The sequence below is a fragment of the Nerophis lumbriciformis genome, linkage group LG02 (assembly GCF_033978685.3).
Source record: "Nerophis lumbriciformis linkage group LG02, RoL_Nlum_v2.1, whole genome shotgun sequence".
In the NCBI taxonomy this organism is placed as follows: Eukaryota; Metazoa; Chordata; class Actinopteri; order Syngnathiformes; family Syngnathidae; genus Nerophis; species Nerophis lumbriciformis.
Genome location: NC_084549.2, coordinates 28,662,501 through 28,688,857, shown reverse-complemented (window position 1 = coordinate 28,688,857; position 26,357 = coordinate 28,662,501). Strand labels below are relative to the sequence as shown.

General features: G+C 40.3%; 2 protein-coding genes across 2 annotated transcripts in view; one reads left to right on the top strand and one right to left on the bottom strand.

The window, feature by feature from the left end:
• Positions 1-26,357, top strand: part of macrod2 (mono-ADP ribosylhydrolase 2) — a 1,158,848-nt gene that overhangs the window by 125,198 nt on the left and 1,007,293 nt on the right. The window lies entirely within an intron of this gene.
• flrt3 (fibronectin leucine rich transmembrane 3) lies at positions 8,824-17,134 on the bottom strand. Its single transcript, XM_061960227.1, has 3 exons — positions 16,886-17,134; positions 12,673-13,340; positions 8,824-12,006 (listed from the first exon to the last, which is right to left on the bottom strand). The coding sequence occupies exon 3, from the start codon at positions 11,962-11,964 to the stop codon at positions 10,015-10,017; it is 1,950 nt and encodes a 649-aa protein (XP_061816211.1). The 5' UTR covers positions 11,965-12,006; positions 12,673-13,340; positions 16,886-17,134; the 3' UTR covers positions 8,824-10,014.

Genomic DNA, 26,357 nt, shown 5'->3' with positions numbered 1-26,357 from the left:
CTTTTTTTTTTTTAATTAATGAAAAACCGTATATTTTATCACTGCAACCGTAACCCGGAATAGGTTGATGAAAACCGTACGAATTACGGGAAAACCGGAGTAGTTGGCAGGTATGCCTCACTAATGCCTTGCATCGTCTATATTAGATATATAACAACGGGCGGGTGCGGGCGGATGGCGGGCGGGTGCGGTTCTGATCAAATGTTACATCGGGTGGATGGCGGATGGTTGACGACTTTCTGATGCGGTTGCGGATTAAATAATTGCCTATCCGCGCATCTCTAGTGTGTATATATATATTTATATAACAGGATTTCCCCAAGTTTGCCAAGGCTGTTGGGGTGTGGTTAGGGGGTGTGGTCACCATGATGTCATCATATAATTTGCAAGGATGATATGATTTTACTTTAAAAAGGTTCAAAAAATGTATCCGGTACATACATTTCAAACAAATGTGTTATATTGTATTGTTGTGTTCTATTTTGAATTGTTGCTGCTTATTGTACAATATACAGTCGTGGTCAACAGTTGACATACACTTGTAAAGAACATAATATCATGGCTGTCTTGATTTTCCAATAGTTTCTACAACTCTTATTTTGTGATTGGAGCACATACTTGTTGATCACAAAAAACATTCAAGAAGTTTGATTATTTTATGACCACAGAACTTTCCTCCAGAAGGTCTTATCTTTGTCCATGTGATGTCAGGTGCAACAAAAAATTAGCTGTTTTGCCACAATACCCAGCATTATGTTTGGAGGAGAAAATGTGAGGCCTTTAATCCCAGGAACACCATTCCTAGCGTCAAGCATAGTGGTGGTAGTAGTATGCTCTGGGCCTGTTTTGCTGCCAATGGAACTGGTGCTTTAAATGGAACAATGAAAAAGGAGGATTACCTCCAAATTCTTCAGGACAACCTAAAATCATCAGCCCGGAGGTTGGGTCTTGGGCGCAGTTGGGTGTTCCAACAGGACAATGACCCCAAACACACGTCAAAAGTGGTAAAGGAATGGCTAAATCAGGCTAGAATTGAGGTTTTAGAATGGCCTTCCCAAAGTCCTGACTTAAACGTGTGGACAATGCTGAAGAAACAAGTCCATGTCAGAAAACCAACACATTTAGCTGAACTGCATCAATTTTGACAAGAGGAGTGGTCAAAAATTCAAGCAGAAGCTTGCCAGAAGCTTGTGGATGGCTACCAAAAGCGCCTTATTGCAGTGAAACTTACCAAGGGACATGTAACCAAATATTAACATTGCTGTATGTATACTTTTGACCCAGCAGATTTGGTCACATTTTCAGTAGACCCATAATAAATTCATAAAAGAACCAAACTTCATGAATGTTTTTTGTGACCAACAAGTATGTGCTGCAATCACTCTATCACTAAAAAAATAAGAGTTGTAGAAATTATTGGAAACTCAAGACAGCCATGACTTTGTGTTCTTTACAAGTGTATGTAAACTTTTGACCACAACTGTACTTTGTTGACAATTTTTCAAGCGTCTAGAGACTTTTAAGAATAGTTTTTTATTAAAAACAACTACCAACAAATCTAGCATCTTTTTCTGGTGTTATTATAGAATGTACTTGTATCTAGAAACTCTACTTCTGTCTCTCGATGTCTCTGACGGAAAGCGAGCTGCAGCGAGCATGACGTCACACTTAAATCGTGCTGTTGCTCCAGTTGGATTTTCTCTCCCTAAAAGCCGCCACTGTCCTCTTAATATTTGCACATTTTGTAGATGGCTGTCCGCGGGTATACCTGGGATACATTAAAGTATGTTCACATCGCAGATATGCTGACTCTGCTATAGACAATCTTGTGCGTCTTGTTGACATACAAGTTTCACACGTTTTTGGTGATCAAAGTCTATTTTCTGCGTCCGAGTTTTGGTGCATCACTTGTCAATAATGCACAAATAAAAGGCTATATATATATAAATTTATACTGTAACAATTTGCTGGTGGTAATGTTTTATGTCCGTGTGGTTTTGATTTAATGTTTATTTTTCCCTTTTAATGTTTATTTTTCCCATGGTCTCAAACACACCGTCCGTGCCTGAAAGCAGATTGGCGGAGAATGAGGTAGTGTTGTTGTGGGTCTGGGGAAGCACGGAGCCGAAAGTGTTTGCATGGGAGGCAAAACCTGTTGGAATTGGGCCAGCTGTTATTATGAGATTCACAATAAAAGTTAAAAATAGCGATTGTCTGACTTTTTACTTATTCTGGAGATTGCAATGCATTATATTATTTTAATTTGTTTTCACATAAAAAACAAAACAAAACAAACAAAACAAGCAACAACAACAACAACAAAAATATATATATATTATATATGGATAGGCTACAGTGCCCACCGCGACCCCAAAAGGGAAAAAGCGGTAGAACATGGATGGATATATATATATATATATCTTTTTTTTTTTTTTAAGGTGTGGTGGCCATGATTTAGCCGCATTTAGCGCAACATTCGGTTTCATTAGGGGGAAACCCTGTGTGTGGGTGTGTGTATATATTAGGGTTGTACGGTATACCGGTATTAATATAGTACTGCGATACTAATGAATCATATTCGATACTATACTGCCTCTGAAAAGTACCGGTCCGCCACATCCCCGCGCCCTCGTCGTCGTCACGTCATGTCATTGCTGGTTTACGAGCAGACGAGCATGTTTGGTAGTGCACAATCACGGAGTACTTACAAGCCGACACAGTGTATAGACAGAAAAGGGAGAACGGACGCATTTGACTTAAAAACTAACGATAAAGGTGAAGTTATAACACTGACTCCCACCGGAAGAGGTGCTTTAAGACATGGCTAGCTAGCTAGCGGCTAAAATCCAGCCCCAGTCTGCAGTGTTTTAGCTACTTCTAAATCACTAATCCTGGTCTTTATGGCGACAAATAAAGTAAGTTTCTTACAAGTATCATGCCTGCAGGACGAGGAATAGCTAAACATGCTTCACTACACACCGTAGCTCACCCGGGTCAAAATGTAAACAAACGCCATTGGTGGATCTACACCTGACATCCACTGTAATGATACCAAGTACAGGAACGTATCTAGTCGATAGTACCATGATTACGTCGATATTTTTTGGCATCACAACATCTTCTTTTGTTTTGTTTTTCATTTATATTACCGTATTTTCCGCACTATAAGGCGCACCTAAAACCCTCCAATTTTGTCAAAAGCTGACAGTGCGCCTTATAATCCGGTGCGCCTTATATACAGTATGGACCAATATTGAGCCACAACAAACCTAAACTTCATTTTCATAAAGTTTAGGTCTCGCAACTACGGTAAACAGCCGCCAACGTCTTTTTCCCCGTAGAAGAAGAAGTTCTTCTTCTATGGTAAGCAGCCGCCCCCGTAGAATAAGAAGCGCGCGGTGCATGCTGGGAAATATGACGTTTCATTTCCATTTGTGTGTTTATGTAAAGACCCTTAAATGGCTCCTATTAAGAGACACGCTTACGACAAAGAGTTTAAACTCAAAGCGATCAGTCACACAGTAGAACACGGATGACAGAAGGCGAACACACGTTCACCAAGACAGCGCCGGACGACATACGCCACTATCTGCCAGTGGATCGTAAATGCCTGGGCTGATACAGTATATCAGTCTCAACTGTGGTCCGAGCTTTCAGGAAGGCAGGAATTGTCACTGAACTGCTAGACAACAGCAGCGACACTCACTCCATTAATGACGACTTCGACGAGACATGCCGTATTCGCCCAACTGTTTAATTCGGACACTGAAGAAGAAGAATTCGAGGGATTCGTGGATGAGGAATAACTTCATAAAGTGAGCTTTACATGTTTATTTTGTGTGTTGTGTTGTGTGACATTAACGTTTGAGCAACGTTGAGTTATTGATATTGTTATTGCGCTGCACTATTTCGAGTGTTACTATATTGTGATTGCACTAACGTTTGATTTACCGTAACACAAGTAAATCAGCTGTTTATTCATTTTGGGAGTGAACAGAGTTGTCAGACGCTGGTTTGTAATCTATTAATAAAGTTTGACTGACCTATCTGACTGCTTTGTTGACATTCCCTTTAGCGCAGCTCCATCTAATGGATGCATAGGTGCGCCTTATAATCCGGTGCGCCTTATATATGAACAAAGTTTTGAAATATGCCATTCATTGAAGGTGCGCCTTATAATCCGGTGCGCCTTATAGTGCGGAAAATACGGTATGTTTATAAACTCAGGAAATACTGTATGTCCCTGGGCACATGAGGACTTTGAATATGACCAATGTATGATCCTGTACCTACTTGGTATCGGATTGATACCCACATTTGTGGCATCATTCAAAACTAATGTAAAGCATCCAAACAACAGAAGAATAAGTGATTATTACATTTTAACAGAAGTGTAGATAGAACATGTTAAAAGAGAACATAACCAGATATTAACAGTAACTGAACAAGTAGATTAATAATTCATTTTCGACCACTTGTCCTTAAAAGTTTGACAAAATAATAGAATGGAAAATGACACAATATATTACTGCATATGTCAGCAGACTAAATTAGGAGCCTTTGTTTTTGTTGCTTACTTACTACTAAAAGACAAGTTGTCTTGTATGTTCACTATTTTATTTAAGGACAAACTTGCAATAAGAAACATATTTAATGTATCGATTTTTGGTTAAAATAAAGCCAATAATGCTGTGTGTGTGTGTGTGTGTGTGTGTGTGTGTGTGTGTGTGTGTGTGTGTGTGTGTGTGTGTGTGTGTGTATATATTTATATATATATGTATACATATATATATGTGTATGTGTATATATATATATATATATGTGTGTATGTATATGTATATATATGTGTATGTATATATGTATGTATGTATGTATAACATTTAAGGTTGTACAGTATACGGCTACCAATAAAGTACTGCGGTACTAATGATTTAAACACGGAGCTAAACTGCCATTGAAAATACTGGTCCTTTTTTATATCTGCATGCTGCCGTGCGGCGTTGACGTACAGAGCAGAGGAGCACGTTCAGTGTGTATTAAAGTTAAAGTTAAAGTACCAATGATTGTCACACACACACTAGGTGTGGCGAGATTATTCTCTGCATTTGACCCATCACCCTTGATCACCCCCTGGGAGGTGAGGGGAGCAGTGGGCAGCAGCGGTGGCCGCGCCCGGGAATCATTTTGGTGATTTAACCCCCAATTCCAACCCTTGATGCTGAGTGCCAAGCAGGGAGGTAATGGGTCCCATTTTTATAGTCTTTGGTTTTTATTCTTGTATATTCACAGAGCGCACAAGCAGAAATAGTGTGGAGCGGAAAAATGGCAAATAAAGGCAATTCTGCTGGTTAATAAAGATGGTGCGTGAAGAGCAATATGGATGCATCTAGGCTTCAAAACTAGCAATCAAGGTGACACTAAACACGGAAGCACCATGCTGCTTTAAAACATGCCTCGCCAAAGGTGGCAAAGTATTACCACCTTTGCTTCAAGCGTCGTAAACATTTAAATAACAATCATCCATACCTACACAATGAGTTTAAAGGTAATGTTGTTAACCAGCTCCTCCATTGTGCACATACATATATGTGGACGCGCACACAGCTGCTTGACTTGTTGCCAATTATTAGCGGAGACAAAACTGCCCAGGTAGAAAACTATCCATCCATCCATCCATCCATTTCCTACCGCTTGTCCCTTACGGGGTCAAACCAATGCAGGTCAAATGATTGAATTTTGTAACAAATTGCTACAATTTGTGTTTTATCCTTAACAATGTGTGTTTTAACTGCTACATGTCTTATCTTATTTTCTCAGTATTTACTAATGATTGTATTTTTCTTAAAGCACAGACCAAGAGTGGCAGCTATAAAACATCAAGCATTTAAGAGAATGTCAGTAAATCTTAATTTTCTATTCTAACTTAATCCTAGATTAAGGCAGGCTATATGTACTATATACAATTGTAAATTCTTCTTTGAGTGCACCAACAAAAGCCCAATGTGTTTAATGCCTTTTAATTTTCATTTTAATCCTCTGAAATTGTTCTTTGAGTGCAGTAAAAAACATATGTTTATTGTACCGTAAGATTTTTTGTTGAAATTAAGTCAAAAATGACATGTTTTTGTGGTCCCCTTTTATTTTGAAAAGTATCGAAATACATTTGGGTACCAGTACCAGGATAACCCTAATATATTTATACACACACACACACACACACACACACACACACACACACACACACACACACACACACACACACACACACACACACACACACACACACACACACACACACACACACACACACACACACAGTACAATTCGCTACGGAGTATAAGTCGCACCGGCCGAAAATGCATAATAAAGAGGGAAAAAAGCATATATAAGTCGCACTGGAGTATAAGTCGCATTTTTGGGGGAAATTTATTTGATAAAATCCAACACCAAGAATAGACATTTGAAAGGCAATTTAAAATAAATAAAGAATAGTGAACAACAGGCTGAATAAGTGTACGTTATATGACGCATAAATAACCAACTGAGAACGTGCCTGGTATGTTAACGTAACATATTATGGTAAGAGTCATTCAAATAACTATAACATATAGAACATGCTATACGTTTACCAAACAATCTGTCACTCCTAATCACTAAATCCCATGAAATCTTATACGTCGGCCAAACTATGAAAAAAACTGCGACTTATAGTCGGAAAAATACGGTACATATTTTTGGAATGTGTGAAGAAACTGGAGTGCCTGCAGAAAACTCACACACACACGGGGACGTCCAAACTGAGGTTCAAAGATGCACACGGCGTAGTTAGACATTATTGTCGGTGGTAATGTCAAAAGATCCAGAGTAGTTTACACAGGCTTGAACAAGAAATGCATTAATTCGCTTACAATATCTTTCTCTTCAATTTTCTCTCCTTACTTTTACCCGCTGTCATCTGTTTAGGTCAGGGGTCCCCAAACTTTTTGACTCCGGGTCCGTATTGGGGTAAAATAATTTGGCTGGGGGCCGCGCTATGTATGTGTATATATATATGCATTGTGGTAAAACAATTTGGCTGGGGGCCGCGCTATATATATATGTATGTATGTATGTATGTATGTATGTGTGTGTGTGTGTGTGTGTGTGTGTGTGTGTGTGTGTGTATATATATATATATAATATATATATATATATATATATATATATATATATATAATGTGTGTATATGTGTATATATGTATATGTGTCTATATGTGCGTGTGTATATATATATATATATATATATATATATATATATATATATATATATTATGCATGGGGTAAAACAATTTGGCTGGGGGCCATGCTATCTATATATATATATATATATATATATATATATATATATATATATATATATATATATATATATATATATTACTCGCGCACTAATTAACTTAAAGAGCACACTTGCTGCATGTCACGTTATTGATGGTAAAATGCATTTTTGGACAATATGATTTGCCTGAGTGGCTAGGAGACGGTAGAAAATGGACTAGTAAGGACAAATTAAAAAAAAAAAAAAAAATTTAAAAAAATAAAACATTTTTTTAATTTTTTTAACTTGGGACTTCCCACGGGCCGGATTTTGGACGCTTGGGGGCCATATCAGGCCTGCAGGCCGTAGTTTGGGGATCTCTGGTTTAGATGCACGACCAGCTGCTGACAGGCGATTTTGATGCACAATTTTTTTTGTCCAAAATAAAGCAATTAATACTTTTTTGTTTTATATTTGAGCTGTTTTTCAAACTTATTATAGCCGATAGTACGTAAATAATAGACTATATACGGTACATCCATTCATACAATTTATCACTTAATTTTGTTTTCACGTTAAAAGTGATTTCATGTTATGAATGTTTATCTATCTGTGTTGGCCCTGCGATGAGGTGGCAACTTGTCCAAGGTGTGCACCGCCTTTCGCCCGATTGCAGCTGCGATAGGTTCCAGCACCCCCTGGGACTCCGAACGGGACAAGCGGTAGAAAAAAGATGGATGTTCATTTTTTTTTAATAATAATTAAAAAATATATTTAGAAGGTGTGGCGCTGTGCCACGATCGTTTACATGTAGGGGAAACCCTGATTACACACACACACATACACAACACACACACCCCCATATATATATATATATATATATATATATATATATATATATATATATATATATATATATAAAGTATAAGTATCAAAATGTGCGATTTTGATACTTTAGTATGGATTGTGGGGTCCCAACAGAAACACTTGAGAATCTTTCTGCAACTTGTCCGTGTACTTAAAGCCTGTACTGCATGTAATAGAAAGTGTAAATATGTACCTTTTTGTGAATCTATAAAAGTTTCATTAGTGATGTCTTGTTCCAAATGGTCCAATATCTCGAAGGTAAACAATTGCAAATGCCAATTGGAAGCACAAACTAACATAAATGTGTAGGTTTTAAATTAGGAAGAGATAAAACACAATTGTTAAACATATATTTGCGTGCAATACAAATTGTATCGGAGACTCATCAATATTTACATGGTGGAGGCAAGAGGAGCAGAACTCTAAGACTAAAGTGATGACCTGTGATGTTTTGTTAGATTTTCTACTGTGTTGATTTTAGCATCAAACATTGCCAAAGAAAACAAAAACAAATACAGTTTGGCAAACTGATCAGCAAAGTAATCACAATTAATATAGATGTACTTTTTTTTTCATGTTTATTAATGTACTGTCTGTTCTTAAAAAGTACATATCTTAAAACACAAATATGTTTAAATCTATTAGCAAAAATGCCAGTGTGCTTTAATCACAAATGATCAGTGTAGGTCAGAAATGATGCAATGCTATTTTTGTATTTTTTTATTTTGTAATATGACCAATACTTCATATCCAAGTGTGTATGAAAAAGTCACTGGTTCCTTAAAAAGCTAAATACAATAAGCATTGGATCAAGGCACATACAAGACTGGCCAAAGGGCAAACAATGCACTTTGGTTTTCATACTTGAAGAACAGGTAATTTCAAATTGTGGCAACAAAAAACATGTTCACTTTGAAAACAATGTAAAATAGTAGTTCTGTCAAGGGATAGCTGACACTGTGATCATTCTAATGTAGAGTTAGCCTTTTGACTTGAGTGACGTAGGGTACACGGTACTAAAGAATGCCACCATTGTCAATTGGCCGTTGTTGGCTTGTACAAATAGAAATCGTGGGGGGTCCTGTGTCAGCCTGTCCAGTCTTCTTGTTTTGAGGAGTCCCTTAAAGTCAATGTGCTTTATCTGCCCTGTGCTGTGGCCTACAATCCTATCAGAATAAACGACACACATGTCCTGCTCGGGTTACTCTGCTGTGTTACCCACTTGCAACAAAATACACACTTAAAAAAGTAGAGAAATAAAGCATGGCACCTCATCTGTAGTGTTTTGTATTACATACAAATCACAACTATATTCTTGGTCAGTAGTAAATGAGACAGCTCACTGCTGTTTGTTCTTCTAAAACGGCAACATGCCTGATTTGTGAATTTTATTGATCAATTGTACCTTCGTTTGTTATGCCTCTTTTTTTGACTTTTTTTTCCCATACAGCCACAATGTGAAAATAATGACCTGTGCTTATACTACAAGGTTTTCTAAAGTCTGATTGTTCACCACAGCAATGAAAACCCACTTTCACAGTTGACAAGTCATCATATCTCAGTAGAATATCGTTTCTTTTTAGCTGGTCGATCATTTTTAAGCAAAGGAAATACAGTACAAATTACTACAAATCCCTAAAATGTAATTGCAGAACTAAACCCACCGATGGTTCAGTGAGGGCCTGCAGGTGGAACGTTCTCAGTCTTCATAAAATGTCCTTAAATATAAATTATATGGCAAATGTACAGAACATTGCTTCTTTAGTCTTATAGATCCAGTGTTTTGTAGAAGTTTTGCCGTAAGTCTCTGTATAACAGCACACGCTCATCATGAATGTCTGTGTGCAATATCATGAATGGGAATAATCTGAATCTGGTATTCCACTGTCTCTGTAGCTCCTGTTGTTAATATTGTTCTCGCTGTGTGGGCTCTTGTATAAAGTCAGGCCATTTGGTGGAAATATTGTGTGTATCACAAATTCCTCCTTGGACACAGGCAGGTGATTTATAGGAATCATTTGAAAAGAAGTTTCTCTTATTTCTAGAATTGAGGTGTCCTTCTTTGTGCCTGCCTCGGCATAGTCATCTTTTCTCCGGCGACCTTTGTTATAGGTGCAGTTCCTGGAAAAAAGTGACCCATTTCTGTGGACGTACCAGCACACCAATGCCAACATGATGATTGCCAAAAGTGCAACAGCCCCTCCAATGATGGCAGCCAAAGGCAGACTGGAATTTTTGTAAGGCTCTTTCTCCTGCTCTCTATTTAAAGTAGTGGTTGGTTTGTAGGATTTATGAGTGCCAGTCTCGGTCTCAATGCAAACGGGGGTCTCGTCTGACAAGTAGATGTTGCTGGTCTCCATGGGAACCATACATATCCTATAGGAAGACTCTGGCTCCAGTGCAGTGAGCAGGTATTCAGTCCTCTCCCCTTGCACAATTGTCTCTGTGATGGAGCCGAATGCAGGGCTGTGTCCCAGCTTGAGCCAGCTGAGCCGCAGGGCAGTCATGGGCTGTGATACCCTCCAGGAAATGTGAATTGTATCTGCGCTGCTTGACTTCACACTGATTGTGATGATCTTCCTTCCTATTGAGGTGGTGGTGCCGTGGTAATTTTTGCCCAAATTTGGTCCTTTTACTGCAGGTCTTTTGGTCACAAATAAGGGCCACTGTGGCTGTGAGGGGCGCACAGTGTTGGAGACTGTGCTCGTCTCATACGTAGGAAGTTCTGAATCTGTGCAGTCAAACATGTCTGTAGTTAAGTCTTTGAGTGCCATGCCTTTGACCTTATCAGGGCCTTGGCACATGAAGCCTCGTACATTCACTTTTGACGGTAACGACCGGAGCCAGTCACGTACCCATTTCATCCTGCAAGTACATTGCCAGGGGTTGTTGCGTAGCAAAAGCTGTGTGAGATTGTCCAGATCTTCAAATACACCCTGTGGGAGGCTACTCAGGTTGTTACCAGACAAGTCCAAACGATACAGTTGTCTCAGGAAGGCAAACGCTCCAGGTGGAACTCGATTAATGTGATTATCTTGAAGCTGAAGCTTCTCCAAACTTGTGCCCGGCAGGTTAGCTGGTGGTGATGTCAGGGAGTTCCTCACGAGTGAGAGCTCAGTCAGGTTAATCAAGTTGATGAAAGCCATCTCCCCAACCCCACGATTATTGAGCAGGTTACCATCCAAGATTAGCCGTTTCAGGTTGATGAGATCTTGCAGTGACTGTTCTGAGATTGATGAGATGCGATTGTCTTCAAAGCGCAACTCCTCAATGCTCATAGGTAGGCCCGAAGGGATAGTACTTAAATGGTTTCGCGAGAGAAAAAGCAATCTAAGGTGATTACTGTCTCTGAAAGCCCCTTCCTCAATGCTGACCGCTGACACAGAATTGTCATCCAAGTGTAGTTCCTCAATAAAGGGGATCTGGGCTAAAGACTCGTGTGTAATCATGCGAATGTTGTTCTCCTGGAGATGGAGCTCCTTAAGTCCAAAGGGAAGGTTAGTGGGAAACTCATCTAGATTGTTGCAGTAAAGGTAGATCTTCTCTACATTTGTGAGCCTGCGGAGCTCTGTGGGAATTCCTGAGCTCTTTATGCGATTGTTTTGCAGGAAGAGCACTGTTGCATCCAGAGGTAAACCAGTAGGAATGGAAGTCAGACCACGGTCATTACAGTAGATGAAGGTCTCATCACAGCGGCATGCAGAGGGACATGAGGCAGAGGTCACCAGTGGGTTAGCGAGACCCAGCAGCAGTCCGACCCTGATGAGGGAGAGGATAAAGGCCTTGCATTGATGCATCATCTTGAAGCTGTGTTCCTCTGCAGTCTAATCACTCAAAGGCCCCTAGGGAGAAGACACAGGAATACATTTAATGCACAATACCTTTAAAAGAGGGTCAAATCCCTGGTCTTATATTTGCCGTCTTAAAATGGTGTCTGCACCACATTCTAGATTACGCACTTGGAAGGGTCAGTTAACGTTCTTCCTCTCAAACATGTTTATCTACTGGTACTTAAAATTTGGTATTGTGCCTCATTTATGGCGATACTGAGAAGAAGTGGAAAGCCAACCAGTATTAGTAAGCGCTCATTTCATGCCGTCTATGAATTGCATCTCTGTTCCTAAAGGCGGTTTAGACGTGTGAAATTTAATAGCATTCCCTCGTTGTCTTACACGCTTCTGTACCTCAAGGCTTCCTTTCATTGCTACATACCAAATCAGAAAACAAAGTTGTTCTTTGTTGAGTTACTGTTCAAGTGCTGAAATACATTCTAAGTTATGTCTGTGTACACACAATAACTAATGGATATGTTTTGAGAAGTTGGAATGACAAATTAGAAATAAAATCACATTTGTATGCGTTGTGTACACCAATTGTAATGTAACTCCACCGATGTCAATCAATTGTTAATCAATCTCGATACATTGCTTTGTTATACATTCAGATTCAAACTACACGCACAAATGTCACAATGAATTGTTCATTTAGTGAGATGGAATGTAGCATACCTGATTTATACAAGGTGGTAAATCCTTTCCGCTCACCAAAACTCCAATCAAGAACTTCTTCTGTTATCCTTTCTATAGGGAAAAGTTTGTCTGAGGGCTTTCCGGTGATATCCTGACTGGTCAGTGTTTGCAGAGCTGATCCTTGTTAGGACGATGACCTCCTCTGTGTTCTCAGAGGCTCATGCTTCCGCTGCCTTTACCATGACAGATAAGCTTGTTGGATAAGCATCCCCTCTCAGTGTCAAAGCCTGTGCTCTGCGATATTAAAAATCCTAATGGGTGTTGAATTTGTCAAGCTCAGTAGCCATAACCGTAGATTAGGTGTGTGTCATGACAATCTTGTGAGTTATTGTACAGGCTCCTTTCTGCAATCAGCCCCGACATGCATGATGGGTTGACACAAAGCTGGTCTGACCCATGCCAGTCCCCTTTGCCGCAGGCTCAATCAAGGCCTGTTTGCTTATGTACTCCAGCTGGTAAAGGTAACCAGAATCTTCTTCTCTCTTGTTAAGCTTGTATGTACATGAATCCTGAGCTCCGGTTGTGGTCCCGGGCGTAGAGGAAGGTAGTTTTTTCTTTTAAGGAGACAAATGGTGAAAAGGGCAAGCCTCCCTCATGCACCTGGAACTTGATTCATGCTTGGCCCTTTTCGCACCTGGGTTGGTGTCCTAAAAACAAAAAAGAAATACATTTAGCACACAATCTTTCAAGATTAAATACAACTTTTCAATATTTATTGTATCCGTCACATTTGCTCCTGTGCAAAACCACTATGATTGAGTGAAGTAAAATAAAGCAATAAAGCTGATTCAAAAACCTAATCTAACACTAATATGTGATACAACATTCCTTCTATAATTATTTTTACAATATATATTATTTGGGGTTTTGATTAAGTCACTTGACTCTGAGGGCTGCAACGGTTAATTGATTAATTATTATTAATTATTATTAATTAATTGATTTATTTTATTAGTAAAAAAGCTATGATTTATATTGTGTTGCTTTGATTAATCATAATCATTTAATGAGCGTAACTAACACAAATGTATAAAATCTGGACTGCATGGTTTTACAAAATAATCAATAACCCTAACCCATATGTTCGTGTGAGTTCAGTTCACAATTTTTTTTAATACATATTTTATTCCACACTTGAAAAATGCAGAAATAGAGGAATAAAAAAGTCAAAAGCCCTAACTAGACCCATCATATTACATGAAAGGACAATCCAGTCAAGGCTTACATTGTTAACATGCCATTTGAATTTTATATGAGGACCAAGGGTGTTGCATCCATCCATGTCATCCCGTGCTTCACTGTGACCCCTTTGCCCCACCTCATCCCCTCTTTACAAGTTATGAACAGTGCTTTGTTCATGAATATAAAATTGCCTTTACCTTGGAAAACGTTTTGTTTTCCTTTGGCACACAATAGCTTTGCATCCTGATATGCAAAGACCTGCTGGCATCCCATTTCTCGTATAAAAACAGTACATCAGGAACCAGGGCCCCAGCCATTTAGCAGATTGTTGCTTTAAATAAGAGAGCATTAGGGAATTGGGATGCTTGTAAGCGAATGGCAATTGATACAATGCTGTTGAAAAATAATTGTTTTTTTCCCATTAAGCAAGCACATTAGTTGTCAATTACAGACAACCACTACTAACTTCTGGGACAAGAGGGCCGAACAGGTGGAGGAGAAATTAAAATCCTGGAACATGAGATTTAGAGTGAAATATGTGCTACGTCTGTAAGACTCAACTTTAAATGTGGCACCTAATATTTCAGTGACAAATATTGCAGGGCTTCACCGCCAATCATTTGGAATTACAGGCAATCAAGTTTCTGATTTGGACTCTAACAAGAGAAACCAGCAAGGACTATCTGCACTCAGAATAATATGCTTTAGGTCTATTTAAGAGGATTCGCTACATAAAAGCAGCCTTGTATATTCCTAGTGTGCACTGTTGTTACCTGCTGCTGAGCGCTATCCTGTCTATTGGGAAGACACGACTAGCTCATTTGAAACAAGGTGGATGTAGTCTGTACTGAACATGTTTTTATTTTGCGAGTGGCATGATGTGTCTTGGATGCTTTTGTTCCCCCTTTTCCGCACTCATAGTATTAGTATTTCAGCAAATGGCACCTCTATTGTTTGTTGGACATAAGGGTACTTAATGCACATAACATAATGATTTTTTTTAAAATTACATATTAAATGCATTTTACACACAACATGTATTAGTACACATTAAATAGTTTTAAGGGTGATGGTGTTAAACATACTAAGCGGTGGACGTCTTTCTACATCGATTTAATACACTGTTTCTCCGGAAGGCCAAAGTGGCCTCTGCTTCATTTACCCTGGTAAAGTTCAATTGAGCAGTCTGTTAAACGTATGTGCGTTCACCCAGTTCCCTTTCACCGGAGAACATGCGATGCTCACGTAAAGCTGATAGCCATTGTGAGCTTACCACGCTCAAATGCACATTAGTCTGCAATAACAGCAGCCCTAGACTTACTTAGTGCCCTCTGGATATACTTTACATTGCACAAGAGAGGCATTGGGGAAAAAAAAGAATCCTGCTTTTAGGACAAGAATGGGCCATAGAAGTTGTAATGGCTGACAACTAAATTATTCATGAATCCTGCAATTAATTTTGCACCACACAGTATGTATCCATTGGGAAATCAGTGTTTGTATATATCATTGATTAGACCTTTTTTTTTTTTTTAACCTAGTTTTGTGATTGATTCCTCACAAAACACTGTAATACCGTGTGGTTTCAGGCAAAAGAACGACGCCTCATTTCAATCTGTGTTGATATATGGGTTCCCGTTAAAATGGGGATGACCAGATGATAATTCTGTCGGCCCCGTTAAGCCTATAGAGGGGCCTGGGACAGGCAGGGGTCTCTCTTTTGTTGCGAGCTGAAAGGAGAGATCTGTAGCAGCTGCAATGATTTCTCCCCACATGGGGGTGGTAGGCACCACAAGATGTGTGTGAAAACATATGCAAGTGCTGTTTGTCCGTCTGACAAGCAAACACCAAAAAGACATGCTAAGCTGTAGAAAGGAGCCCATTTTAGCCCACAGGCTTAAAGCTTTTAAAGGTTCCTTGTTTTTTGTTTTGTTTTGTTTTTTTACTAGTCTTTACATTTAAAGCTGAATTTTTTCCTCATTTGCTGCAATAGAGAGGTTTTGAACAAGACATAAAAAAATCACGTTTAGTGGTACGTCGGCTTTTTGAAAGTAGGTGTTTGCTATCTTTCGCAGATTTATGCAGTGAGATTCTGCTCATGCTGACCTGGTTAGTAGTTAATCTAAAATGAAAGCAATTGGCTGGGAACTATATCCGGAGGCAATCATCAGTGAAGGCTACTCTGGCCTGTCTCTATTGAACACACTGTTTATGTTGTCTGAACTGAATTGGATAATACCTGGGAATGAGCGTGATGTGCAGTTTTATGATGGGGGAATTAGGATGCAACCTCATTACAGCACATAGTATCTTTATTACGCAGATGACCGTTATTGTCTTATGGAGAGGGAGGATCGGATTGACAGCTCTTTCCAGTAAGAGGTGCATGCAGTACTCTTTCTAACATGTTAAAAGGGTAGAAAGCAGCCACTGCGCATGAGTGCATTTGAGCATCTGTGCTCCCAAGTTGCTGCAGCGAGCTGCATAAATAAAATGTGCAAAGTTTCAGTGTGCGCTCCAGACAGACGCATTTTGCGGAGTGAGGTCCAGCTGGCTCTGGGTGCGCATCTCTGCTGGATGTGCGCTGCAACTCAACGTGCACACACAGGGGGGGGGGGTCTCGACGAACCATGGCCCGAACCACCTTGTGTGTTCCCCCTAATCCTATCAACTTTGTGTATTCGCCCATCAAAGGCTCATGCGGCCAGTTTAACGATCTACTGTGTGACGTGTCATCAACGACGCACAGGAATAGCGTTAAAAGGGAGTATTTTGGGAATTATCGTTAAAAAAAATGATTTTTTTTTTTCAGTACATAAAGAGGCGTTGAGTATTTTTTTTTCTATTTGGGAGCCAAGCCGGTGAATTCTCATAGTTTCTTCTATGGTGCAGGTTGTAGAAAAAAATAAAAGAAATAAAGAATTTCACATTTTTGTAACGAAATGTCACTCTACTTCGAGGAAAAAAAAAAAAAAAAGATGCACTCCAGTCCGGTGAAAAAAACACTTACCTCTAAAGACAAGCAAACAAGTAAAATTCCAGGTATCCTCTCAAGGGTCAGAGGGGTGTAAAAGACCAACAACAACAAAAAGAAAAAGTAATCCAATCCGAGTTATGTGGATTTTCCACGGTTCCTCTCACTCCCTCTCAAATGTGGAATGCATGTGTAGCAGCACTGTGGTGTTCACTGGTGCCCTCTCTCTGTCTCTCACGCAGTCACACTCTGCAAGTTGTGCGCAAGGACATCCGTGCGCGGATTGATCCCAATAACAAATGTGGACTTGTGTTTGCTTCCAGCCGTGCTCCAGCAGAGCGCTGACGTCATCTGGAGGCGGGGCTTAGCTCGCTCTCTTTCTCTTTCTCTTTCTCTCTCTCTCTCTCTCTCTCTAACCCCTCCTACCCTCAGCTTCTTCCCTTTGGAAAATAGACACATAGGCGCTGTGCAGTACCGGGTGGCTACACTAGGAGGAGTGGAGGAAAAGGGGAAAAAAATAAGAAGCAAGTGTGCATGGAGAAGAGCTATAGATGCAAAGAGCCTTTTACTTGCTTTAAAGGCCTACTAAAATGCGATTTTCTTATTTAAACGGGGATAGCAGGTCCATTCTATGTGTCATACTTGATCATTTCGCGATATTGCCATATTTTTGCTGAAAGGATTTAGTAGAGAACATCGACGATAAAGTTCGCAATTTTTGGTCGCTGATAAAAAAGCCTTGCCTGTACCGGAAGTAGCAGACGAGTAGCGTGACGTCACAGGTTGTGGAGCTCCTCACATCTGCACATTGTTTACATTCAAGGCCACCAGCAGCGAGAGCGATTCGGACCGAGAAAGCGACGATTTCCCCATTAATTTGAGCGAGGATGAAAGATTCGTGGATGAGGAAAGTGAGAGTGAAGGACTAGAGGGCAGTGGGAGCGATTCAGATAGGGAAGATGCTGTGAGAGGCGGGTGGGACCTGATATTCAGCTGGGAATGACTAAAACAGTAAATCAACACAAGACATATATATACTCTATTAGCCACAACACAACCAGGCTTATATTTAATATGCCACAAATTAATCCCGCATAACAAACACCTCCCCCCTCCCGTCCATATAACCCGCCAATACAACTCAAACACCTGCACAACACACTCAATCCCACAGCCCAAAGTACCGTTCACCTCCCCAAGGTTCATACAGCACATATATTTCCCCAAAGTCCCCAAAGTTACGTACGTGAGACTTTTATTAGTAGGTTGCACAGTGAAGTACATATTCCGTACAATTGACCACTAAATGGTAACACCCGAATAAGTTTTTCAACTTGTTTAAGTCGGGGTCCACTTAAATTGATTCATGATACAGATATATACTATCATATACTGTAATACAGTCATCACACAAGATAATCATCAGGGTGTATACATTGAATTATTTACGTGACATGCACATAGCGGCACGCACGTACGGGGAAGCGATCAAATATTTGGAAGCGTACTCACGGTACCGTGTCTGCGTATCCAACTCAAAGTCCTCCTGGTAAGAGTCTCTGTTGTCCCAGTTCTCCACAAGCCAATGGTAAAGCTTGACTGTCATCTTCCGGGAATGTAAACAATGAAACACCGGCCAAGTATGTGTTGCTGAAGTCGGCCGCAATACACCGCTTCCCTCCTACAGCTTTCTTATTTGCTGTCTCCATTGTTCATTGAACAAATTGCAAAAGATTCACCAACACAGATGTCCAGAATACTGTGGAATTTTGCGATGAAACAGACAACTTAATAGCTGGCCACCATGCTGTCTCAAAATGTCCTCCACAATCTGTGAAGTCACGCGCTGACGTCATCATACTGAGACGTTTTCAGCAGGATATGTTGCGCGAAATTTAAAATTGCACTTTAGTAAACTAACCCGGCCGTATTGGCATGTGTTGCAATGTTAAGATTTCATCATTGATATATAAACTATCAGACTGCGTGGTCGGTAGTAGTGGGTTTCAGTAGGCCTTTAAGAGCTCCAGTGTACGCTAATAAAGTTGATTTGATTTGATTTGATTCATGCATGTGGTTGGCTGTGTCAGAATAGATACATTGGTCAGCAACGCGCGGCTCTCGATATAGTGCCGCCTTGGAGCATTCTTAAAAAAGGAAAAAGATGGGGGAATTTTTTGTTTTTGTTTAAGTATGTTTTTTGTTTGAGGACCAACATGACACAAACCTTCCCAATTGTTAGAAAGCCCACTGTTTAATATGTGTGTGCGTATGCTTCACTGTTGAGAGTATTTGATGAACATCGTTTTGTCCTACTAATTTTGTCGGTTTTTGAACTCACCATAGTGTGGACTGTGATGCAACAGTTTGTTTACATGTAAAATCTTCCACTCTTTCTTCGTCTCATTTTGTCCACCAACAGTTTTATGCTGTGTGTGATTGGTGCACTTTGTTGATGTTATTGACTTGTTGGAGTGCTAATCAGGCATTTTTGGTCAGTGCATGACTGCAAGCTAATCAATGCTAACATGCTATTTAGGCTAGCTGTATGTACATATGGCATCATTATGCCTCATTTGTAGGTATATTTGAGCTCATTTAATATCATTTACTTTTATCCTTTTTGTATATCATTTAGTTTTGCATGTCTCATTCAACATTATCTGTATTGGCTATATTGGCTGCATTTGCCTTTAACTTGGACACACACATCTATACATTTGGCCATTAAAAGCCAGTCATTTCCAGGAGTTATCTCACCTTCTGAGTAGCTTATGATTTACTAGTGGTTTCTTATGTTGTAAGAATGTGTCGAATAAATATTAAGTTTCAACATTTCTGTGAACAAAGATTTGCTTCAGCCTGCAACACAGTCATTTTAGATAGTAGGCTATTATAGCTAATATAGACACTTACGTCATGTGTTGCCTTCATTATAAGACGGATATTTAAAACATTTTTGCGGCTCCAGACAGATTTGTTTTTTGTATTTTTAGTCCAATATGGGGGGCGCTGGAGCCTATCTCAGCTACAATCGGGCGGATGGCGGGGTACACCCTGGACATGTCGCCAGCTCATCGCAGGGCCAACACAGATAGACAGACAACATTCACACTCACATTCACACACTAGGGCCAATTTAGTGTTGCCAATCAACCTATCCCCAGGTGCATGTTTTTGGAGGTGGGAGGAAGCCGGAGTACCCGGAGGGAACCCAAGCAGTCACGGGGAGAACATGCAAACTCCACACAGAAAGATCCCGAGGCCGGGATTGAACTCACGACTACTCAGGACCTTCGTATTGTGAGGCAGACACACTAACCCCTCTTCCACCGTGCTGCCTCGCGACCCTGAAGGGAATAAGCGGTAGAAAATGGATGGATGGATGGATAGTCCAATATGGCTCTTTCAAGGTTTTGAGTTGCCGACCCCTGGATTAATGTATACTTGGATTGATAGTTAGGTTTGTCATGTACATTCAGGCAAGTCACACGACTTCACTCCTCAAGTGCGTCATATTTGGCTACTCCTGCCCAGGGCTCCAACCTCAGTCCGTAGATTAAGGGGATGGCACTAGGCAATGAGCTAAAAGCCTGAGCTGTCACGTCATTGTCAAGCAATCTGATAAGGTGTCAGGGAGTGAGGTGTACACACGTCCATGACATGGTATCTGTTACAAGTGTGCTCTGTGCACAACATAGCCAAGTCATAATGACTGTAATGCACAGGTGTCAAAGTTAAAACACCTGGACTAGATCTGGCCTCTGGAAATAATGTGTGTCAATTAACCACTTGAAATGTTATATGTTGCTGTTATTTCAGTTCTGATAACAAAAATATCTTCTAAACTTTTTAATTATCTGATCATGCAACAATATATTTTATAAAAAATTATATCCTAAACTTTTTTCTTTTTTACCTACTTGTTTTAAATATATGTTTTATGTCACTTCCTGAGCAGCACGGTGGTACAGGGGTTAGTGCATGTAAATGGGTTATACTTGTATAGCGCTTTTCTACTTTCAAGGTACTCAAAGCGCTTTGACACTATTTCCACATTCACCCATTCACACACACATTCACACACTGATGGCGGGAGCTGCCATGCAAGGCCCTAACCACGACCCATCAGGAGCAAGGGTAAAGTGTCTTGCTCAAGGACACAACGCACGTGACTAGGTTGGTAGAAGGTGGGGATTGAACCAGGAACCCTCAAGTTCTTGGCACGGCCACTCTCCCAACTGTGCCACGTCCCCCCCCAATATGAAGATCCTGGGTTCGATCACCGGGCTCGGGGTCTTTCTGTGTGGAGTTTGCATGTTCTCCCCGTGACTGCATGGGTTCTCTCCGGGTACTTCCACCCACCCTCAAAGACATGCATCTGGGGATAGGTTGACCTAGGGATAGGTTGATTGGCAACACTAAACTAGTGTGTGAATGTTGTCTGTCTATCTGTGTTGGCCCTGCGATGAGGTGGAGACTTGTCCAGGGTGTACCCCGTCTTTTGCCCGAATGCAGCTGAGATAGGCTCCAGCACCCTGCGCGACCCCAAAAGGGACAAGCGGTAGAAAATGGATGGATGTCACTTTCTGTGAGGAAGGTCGGGAATGGTAAGACCTCTGTAGTCATTCAAGGTTTTTGGACCATTTCTGCATTCTTTCCGAACACAGATTTAGACCATAAATCCAGATCTGCTTGCTAATACCACTGGCTTGGTGGGAGAAAGTAACTCTTCGAAAAAAGACGAGTTGCGACTGCTGTCGATCTCTAGCAAGACAAGCTAACTAACCACTTTTAACCTTCGAGCTTCAAAGCAGTCAAACCCAAACCACATTGGAAGGAAAAATGCTTCCACCGCAACAGATGCAGAGGAGGAGGATGTGGAAGGGACTCCAGAGTCAGGTAGCCTCTAAGAAGTAATAAGGATGTTAAATAATATGGAAGCCAGGCAGACTGAAGTGTTTGCTCGGCTTGATAGAGAGCGTGAGGAGATGACATACTAAAACAAATATTAAGGAAGGAGAGGATACTGCAACACTTAGTGATGATACGGCAACACCCCGTAAAACTAATGGATAGACTTGAAGGAAAGTTTTAAAGAAGCAAAATGATAAAAAAGGGTCAAATTATACCTCAAATGATGTGTTAGATTTAGGAAGTACAACGGCCTGCCCACATGACGATTATGACGGGCCTTCAGATAACAGGCAGGCCTAATGGCAGAGCAGCTGATAATTCAGGAGGACACATTTGCTGCTTCAACACTGCAACAAGTAGCCAGCTGTTTGCAATCAAAGAGGGTGAATGTGGATGTCCACAACATCGACGTATATACAGTATATATTCCAATGTCACGCAGGAATAACACCACACCTGTCATCATCATAACCAGTGTTGGGACTAACGCGTTACAAAGTTACGCGTTACTGTAACGCCGTTAGTTTCGGCGGTAACTAGTAATCTAACGCGTTATTTTTTATATTCAGTAACTCAGTTACCGTTACTACATGATGCGTTACTGCGTTATTTTACGTTATTTTTTATGTAGTATCGGCTAGAAACTGAGGATCTGAGTGTGTTTTATTTCAGCGAAGCAGAGACGTGCTTCTGATTCTTCCTCTGCGCTCTCTGTGTGTGTGCGTGTCTGGGTGTGGGAAGGGGAGGGGAGGGGGGTGCGCAATACAACGTAAACCGTTGGCCAACCAAAAAGTAACCACAGAACACTATACGACTATACGGTATAGTGTTACGACTATACGGTATAGTGTTCTGTGGTTACTTTTTGGTTGGCCAAGCGGACGTGACGACAGGCTGTCCCCACTCAGATCTGCACAGACCGGGAGGGGGCGTGCCTTAAGTCCGACTGGAAATCGGGAGAAATTTGGAGAATGGTTGTCCCAGGGAGAGGCACTGAAATTCGGGAGGGTTGGCAAGTATGAGATATTCTCACTTCTTTTCTTTTGTCGAGCACAAAGAAAAGGAACATTTTAGTTAAATGTAAGTTGTGTCTTGGATCAAAGATCCCGTCTCCTGCCCAAAACAACAATTCAAATCTGCCTGGTTAGGCTCTGTGTATGTCACGTGTGCCTTCCTTAGGTGAAGCCAGGTTTACAGCTATGTTGTTGATTGATTGATTGATTGAAACTTTTATTAGTAGATTCCGTACATTTGACCACTAAATGGTAACACCCAAATAAGTTTTTTAACTTGTTTAAGTCGGGGTCCACTTAAATTGATTCATGATACATATATGTACTATCAAATATATACTAACATCATAATACAGTCATCACACAAGATAATCATCAGGGTATATACATTGAATTATTTACATTATTTACAATCTGGGGGGTAGGATGTGGAGAGGGTTGAGGCGGGGGAGGGGGGGGGTAGGTTTGGTTGATATCAGCATTACAGTCATCAACAATTATATCATCTGAGAAATGGACATTGAAACAGTGTAGGTCTGACTTGGTAGGAAAAGTATAGCAAGTAGTGGACACAGAGAGAGAGATCAGAAAGTATAAGAAAAAGTGTCTACATTTGATTATTTACAATCCGAAGAGGTATTATGTGGAAGGGAGGGTGTTAGTTTAGGGTTGTAGTTGCCTGGAGGTGTTCTTTTAGTGCGGTTTTGAAGGAGGATAGAGATGCCCTTTCTTTTACACCTGTTGGGAGTGCATTTCACATTGATGTGGCATAGAAAGAGAATGAGTTAAGACCTTTGTTAGTTCGGAATCTGGGTTTAACGTGGTTAGTGTTAGTGTTAGTGTTATTATGCTGTTTGTTACTTATGTATGTTATGTTGCAGCTATTTAAAATAGTTTTGTCAATTGGTTCTGGCCTGAAATAAATTGGCCCTTTGAAACATACAGGTAAAAGCCAGTAAATTAGAATATTTTGAAAAACTTGATTTATTTCAGTAATTGCATTCAAAAGGTGTAACTTGTACATTATATTTATTCATTGCACACAGACTGATGCATTCAAATGTTTATTTCATTTAATTTTGATGATTTGAAGTGGCAACAAATGAAAATCCAAAATTCCGTGTGTCACAAAATTAGAATATTGTGTAAGGCTAATACAAAAAAGGGATTTTTAGAAATGTTGGCCAACTGAAAAGTATGAAAATGAAAAATATGAGCATGTACAATACTCAATACTTGGTTGGAGCTCCTTTTGCCTCAATTACTGCGTTAATGCGGCGTGGCATGGAGTCGATGAGTTTCTGGCACTGCTCAGGTGTTATGAGAGCCCAGGTTGCTCTGATAGTGGCCTTCAACTCTTCTGCGTTTTTGGGTCTGGCATTCTGCATCTTCCTTTTCACAATAACCCACAGATTTTCTATGGGGCTAAGGTCAGGGGAGTTGGCGGGCCAATTTAGAACAGAAATACCATGGTCCGTAAACCAGGCACGGGTAGATTTTGCGCTGTGTGCAGGCGCCAAGTCCTGTTGGAACTTGAAATCTCCATCTCCATAGAGCAGATCAGCAGCAGGAAGCATGAAGTGCTCTAAAACTTGCTGGTAGACGGCTGCGTTGACCCTGGATCTCAGGAAACAGAGTGGACCGACACCAGCTGGACTGCTGCTGAGTGGTCCAAAGTCATGTTTTCTGACGAAAGCAAATTTTGCATTTCCTTTGGAAATCGAGGTCCCAGAGTCTGGAGGAAGACAGGAGAGGCACAGGATCCACGTTGCCTGAAGTCTAGTGTAAAGTTTCCACCATCAGTGATGGTTTGGGGTGCCATGTCATCTGCTGGTGTCGGTCCACTCTGTTTCCTGAGATCCAGGGTCAACGCAGCCGTCTACCAGCAAGTTTTAGAGCACTTCATGCTTCCTGCTGCTGACCTGCTCTATGGAGATAGAGATTTCAAGTTCCAACAGGACTTGGCGCCTGCACACAGCGCAAAATCTACCCGTGCCTGGTTTACGGACCATTGTATTTCTGTTCTAAATTGGCCCGCCAACTCCCCTGACCTTAGCCCCATAGAAAATCTGTGGGGTATTGTGAAAAGGAAGATGCAGAATGCCAGACCCAAAAACGCAGAAGAGTTGAAGGCCACTATCAGAGCAACCTGGGCTCTCATAACACCTGAGCAGTGCCAGAAACTCATCGACTCCATGCCACGCCACATTAACGCAGTAATTGAGGCAAAAGGAGCTCCAACCAAGTATTGAGTATTGTACATGCTCATATTTTTCATTTTCATACTTTTCAGTTGGCCAACATTTCTAAAAATCCCTTTTTTGTATTAGCCTTAAGTAATATTCTAATTTTGTGACACACGGAATTTTGGATTTTCATTTGTTGCCACTTCAAATCATCAAAATTAAATGAAATAAACATTTGAATGCATCAGTCTGTGTGCAATGAATAAATATAATGTACAAGTTACACCTTTTGAATGCAATTACTGAAATAAATCAAGTTTTTCAAAATATCCTAATTTACTGGCTTTTACCTGTATCTTTGTCTTTGTGTGTTGTATGTAGAGCACATTGCTTAGCAGAGTTCAGTGATGCAAATGTATGTCAAGTTGATCAACAGATTGTATTATTCTCCACTACAATAACAGTACTGAAATGAAGGCTAAAAGGGCAATAATGGGAGCTTTAAAAAAAAAAAGTAGAAGAAGTAACTAAATAGTTACTTTTCACAGTAACGCATTACTTTTTGGTGTAAGTAACTGAGTTAGTAACTGAGTTACTTTTGAAATAAAGTAACTAGTGACTGTAACTAGTTACTGGTTTTCAGTAACTAACCCAACACTGATCATAACGTTCACCAACAAAAACAACAAAGTGGCTTTCCTGAGGCAACGAGCCAAACTGACTTAACACAAAAGAAGGAACGCGGGTTGACAAAGCAGGGGGAAATTCAGGGCATTTGGAACGCCAACCATAAACAATTTAACTTGTGGATCAATAAAGTTTGTCTAAGTCTAAATCTAAGTCATCAAGTTTAGTGGAGGATAGGAAGAAGCCAACGTACTTGTCGATAAAGACTTCAAAGAACTGGACAGATACTGAAGATGACATCATCCCCACTACAAGGATATTAAAGACAGAACTCATAAAGACTCCTTGTAGCTGAAGCCAACAACAACTACAAAAATAACATGGATTATGACATTCTGCAATATTGAGTTTGACATACTGTAACTTATTGGTGATAGTCCTCAAATGTTATTACTTATTCTTTTTTCAACATCTTCCCTTATTTTACACTGGAGGTGAACTTATTGTAAACTTGTGAAAGTTATGGTGTGAATGAACAGTCAGTAAAAGACACAAATAATGAGTAGGATTGTACAAAACCCAAAACCAGTGAAGTTGGCACGTTGTGTAAATCGCAAATAAAAACAGAATACAATGATTTGTAAATCCTTTTTAACTTATATTCAATTGAATAGACTGCAAAGACAAGATACGTATTGTTCGCACTGGTAAACTTTGTTATTTTTTGCAAATATTAGCTCATTTGGAATTTGATGCCTGCAACAT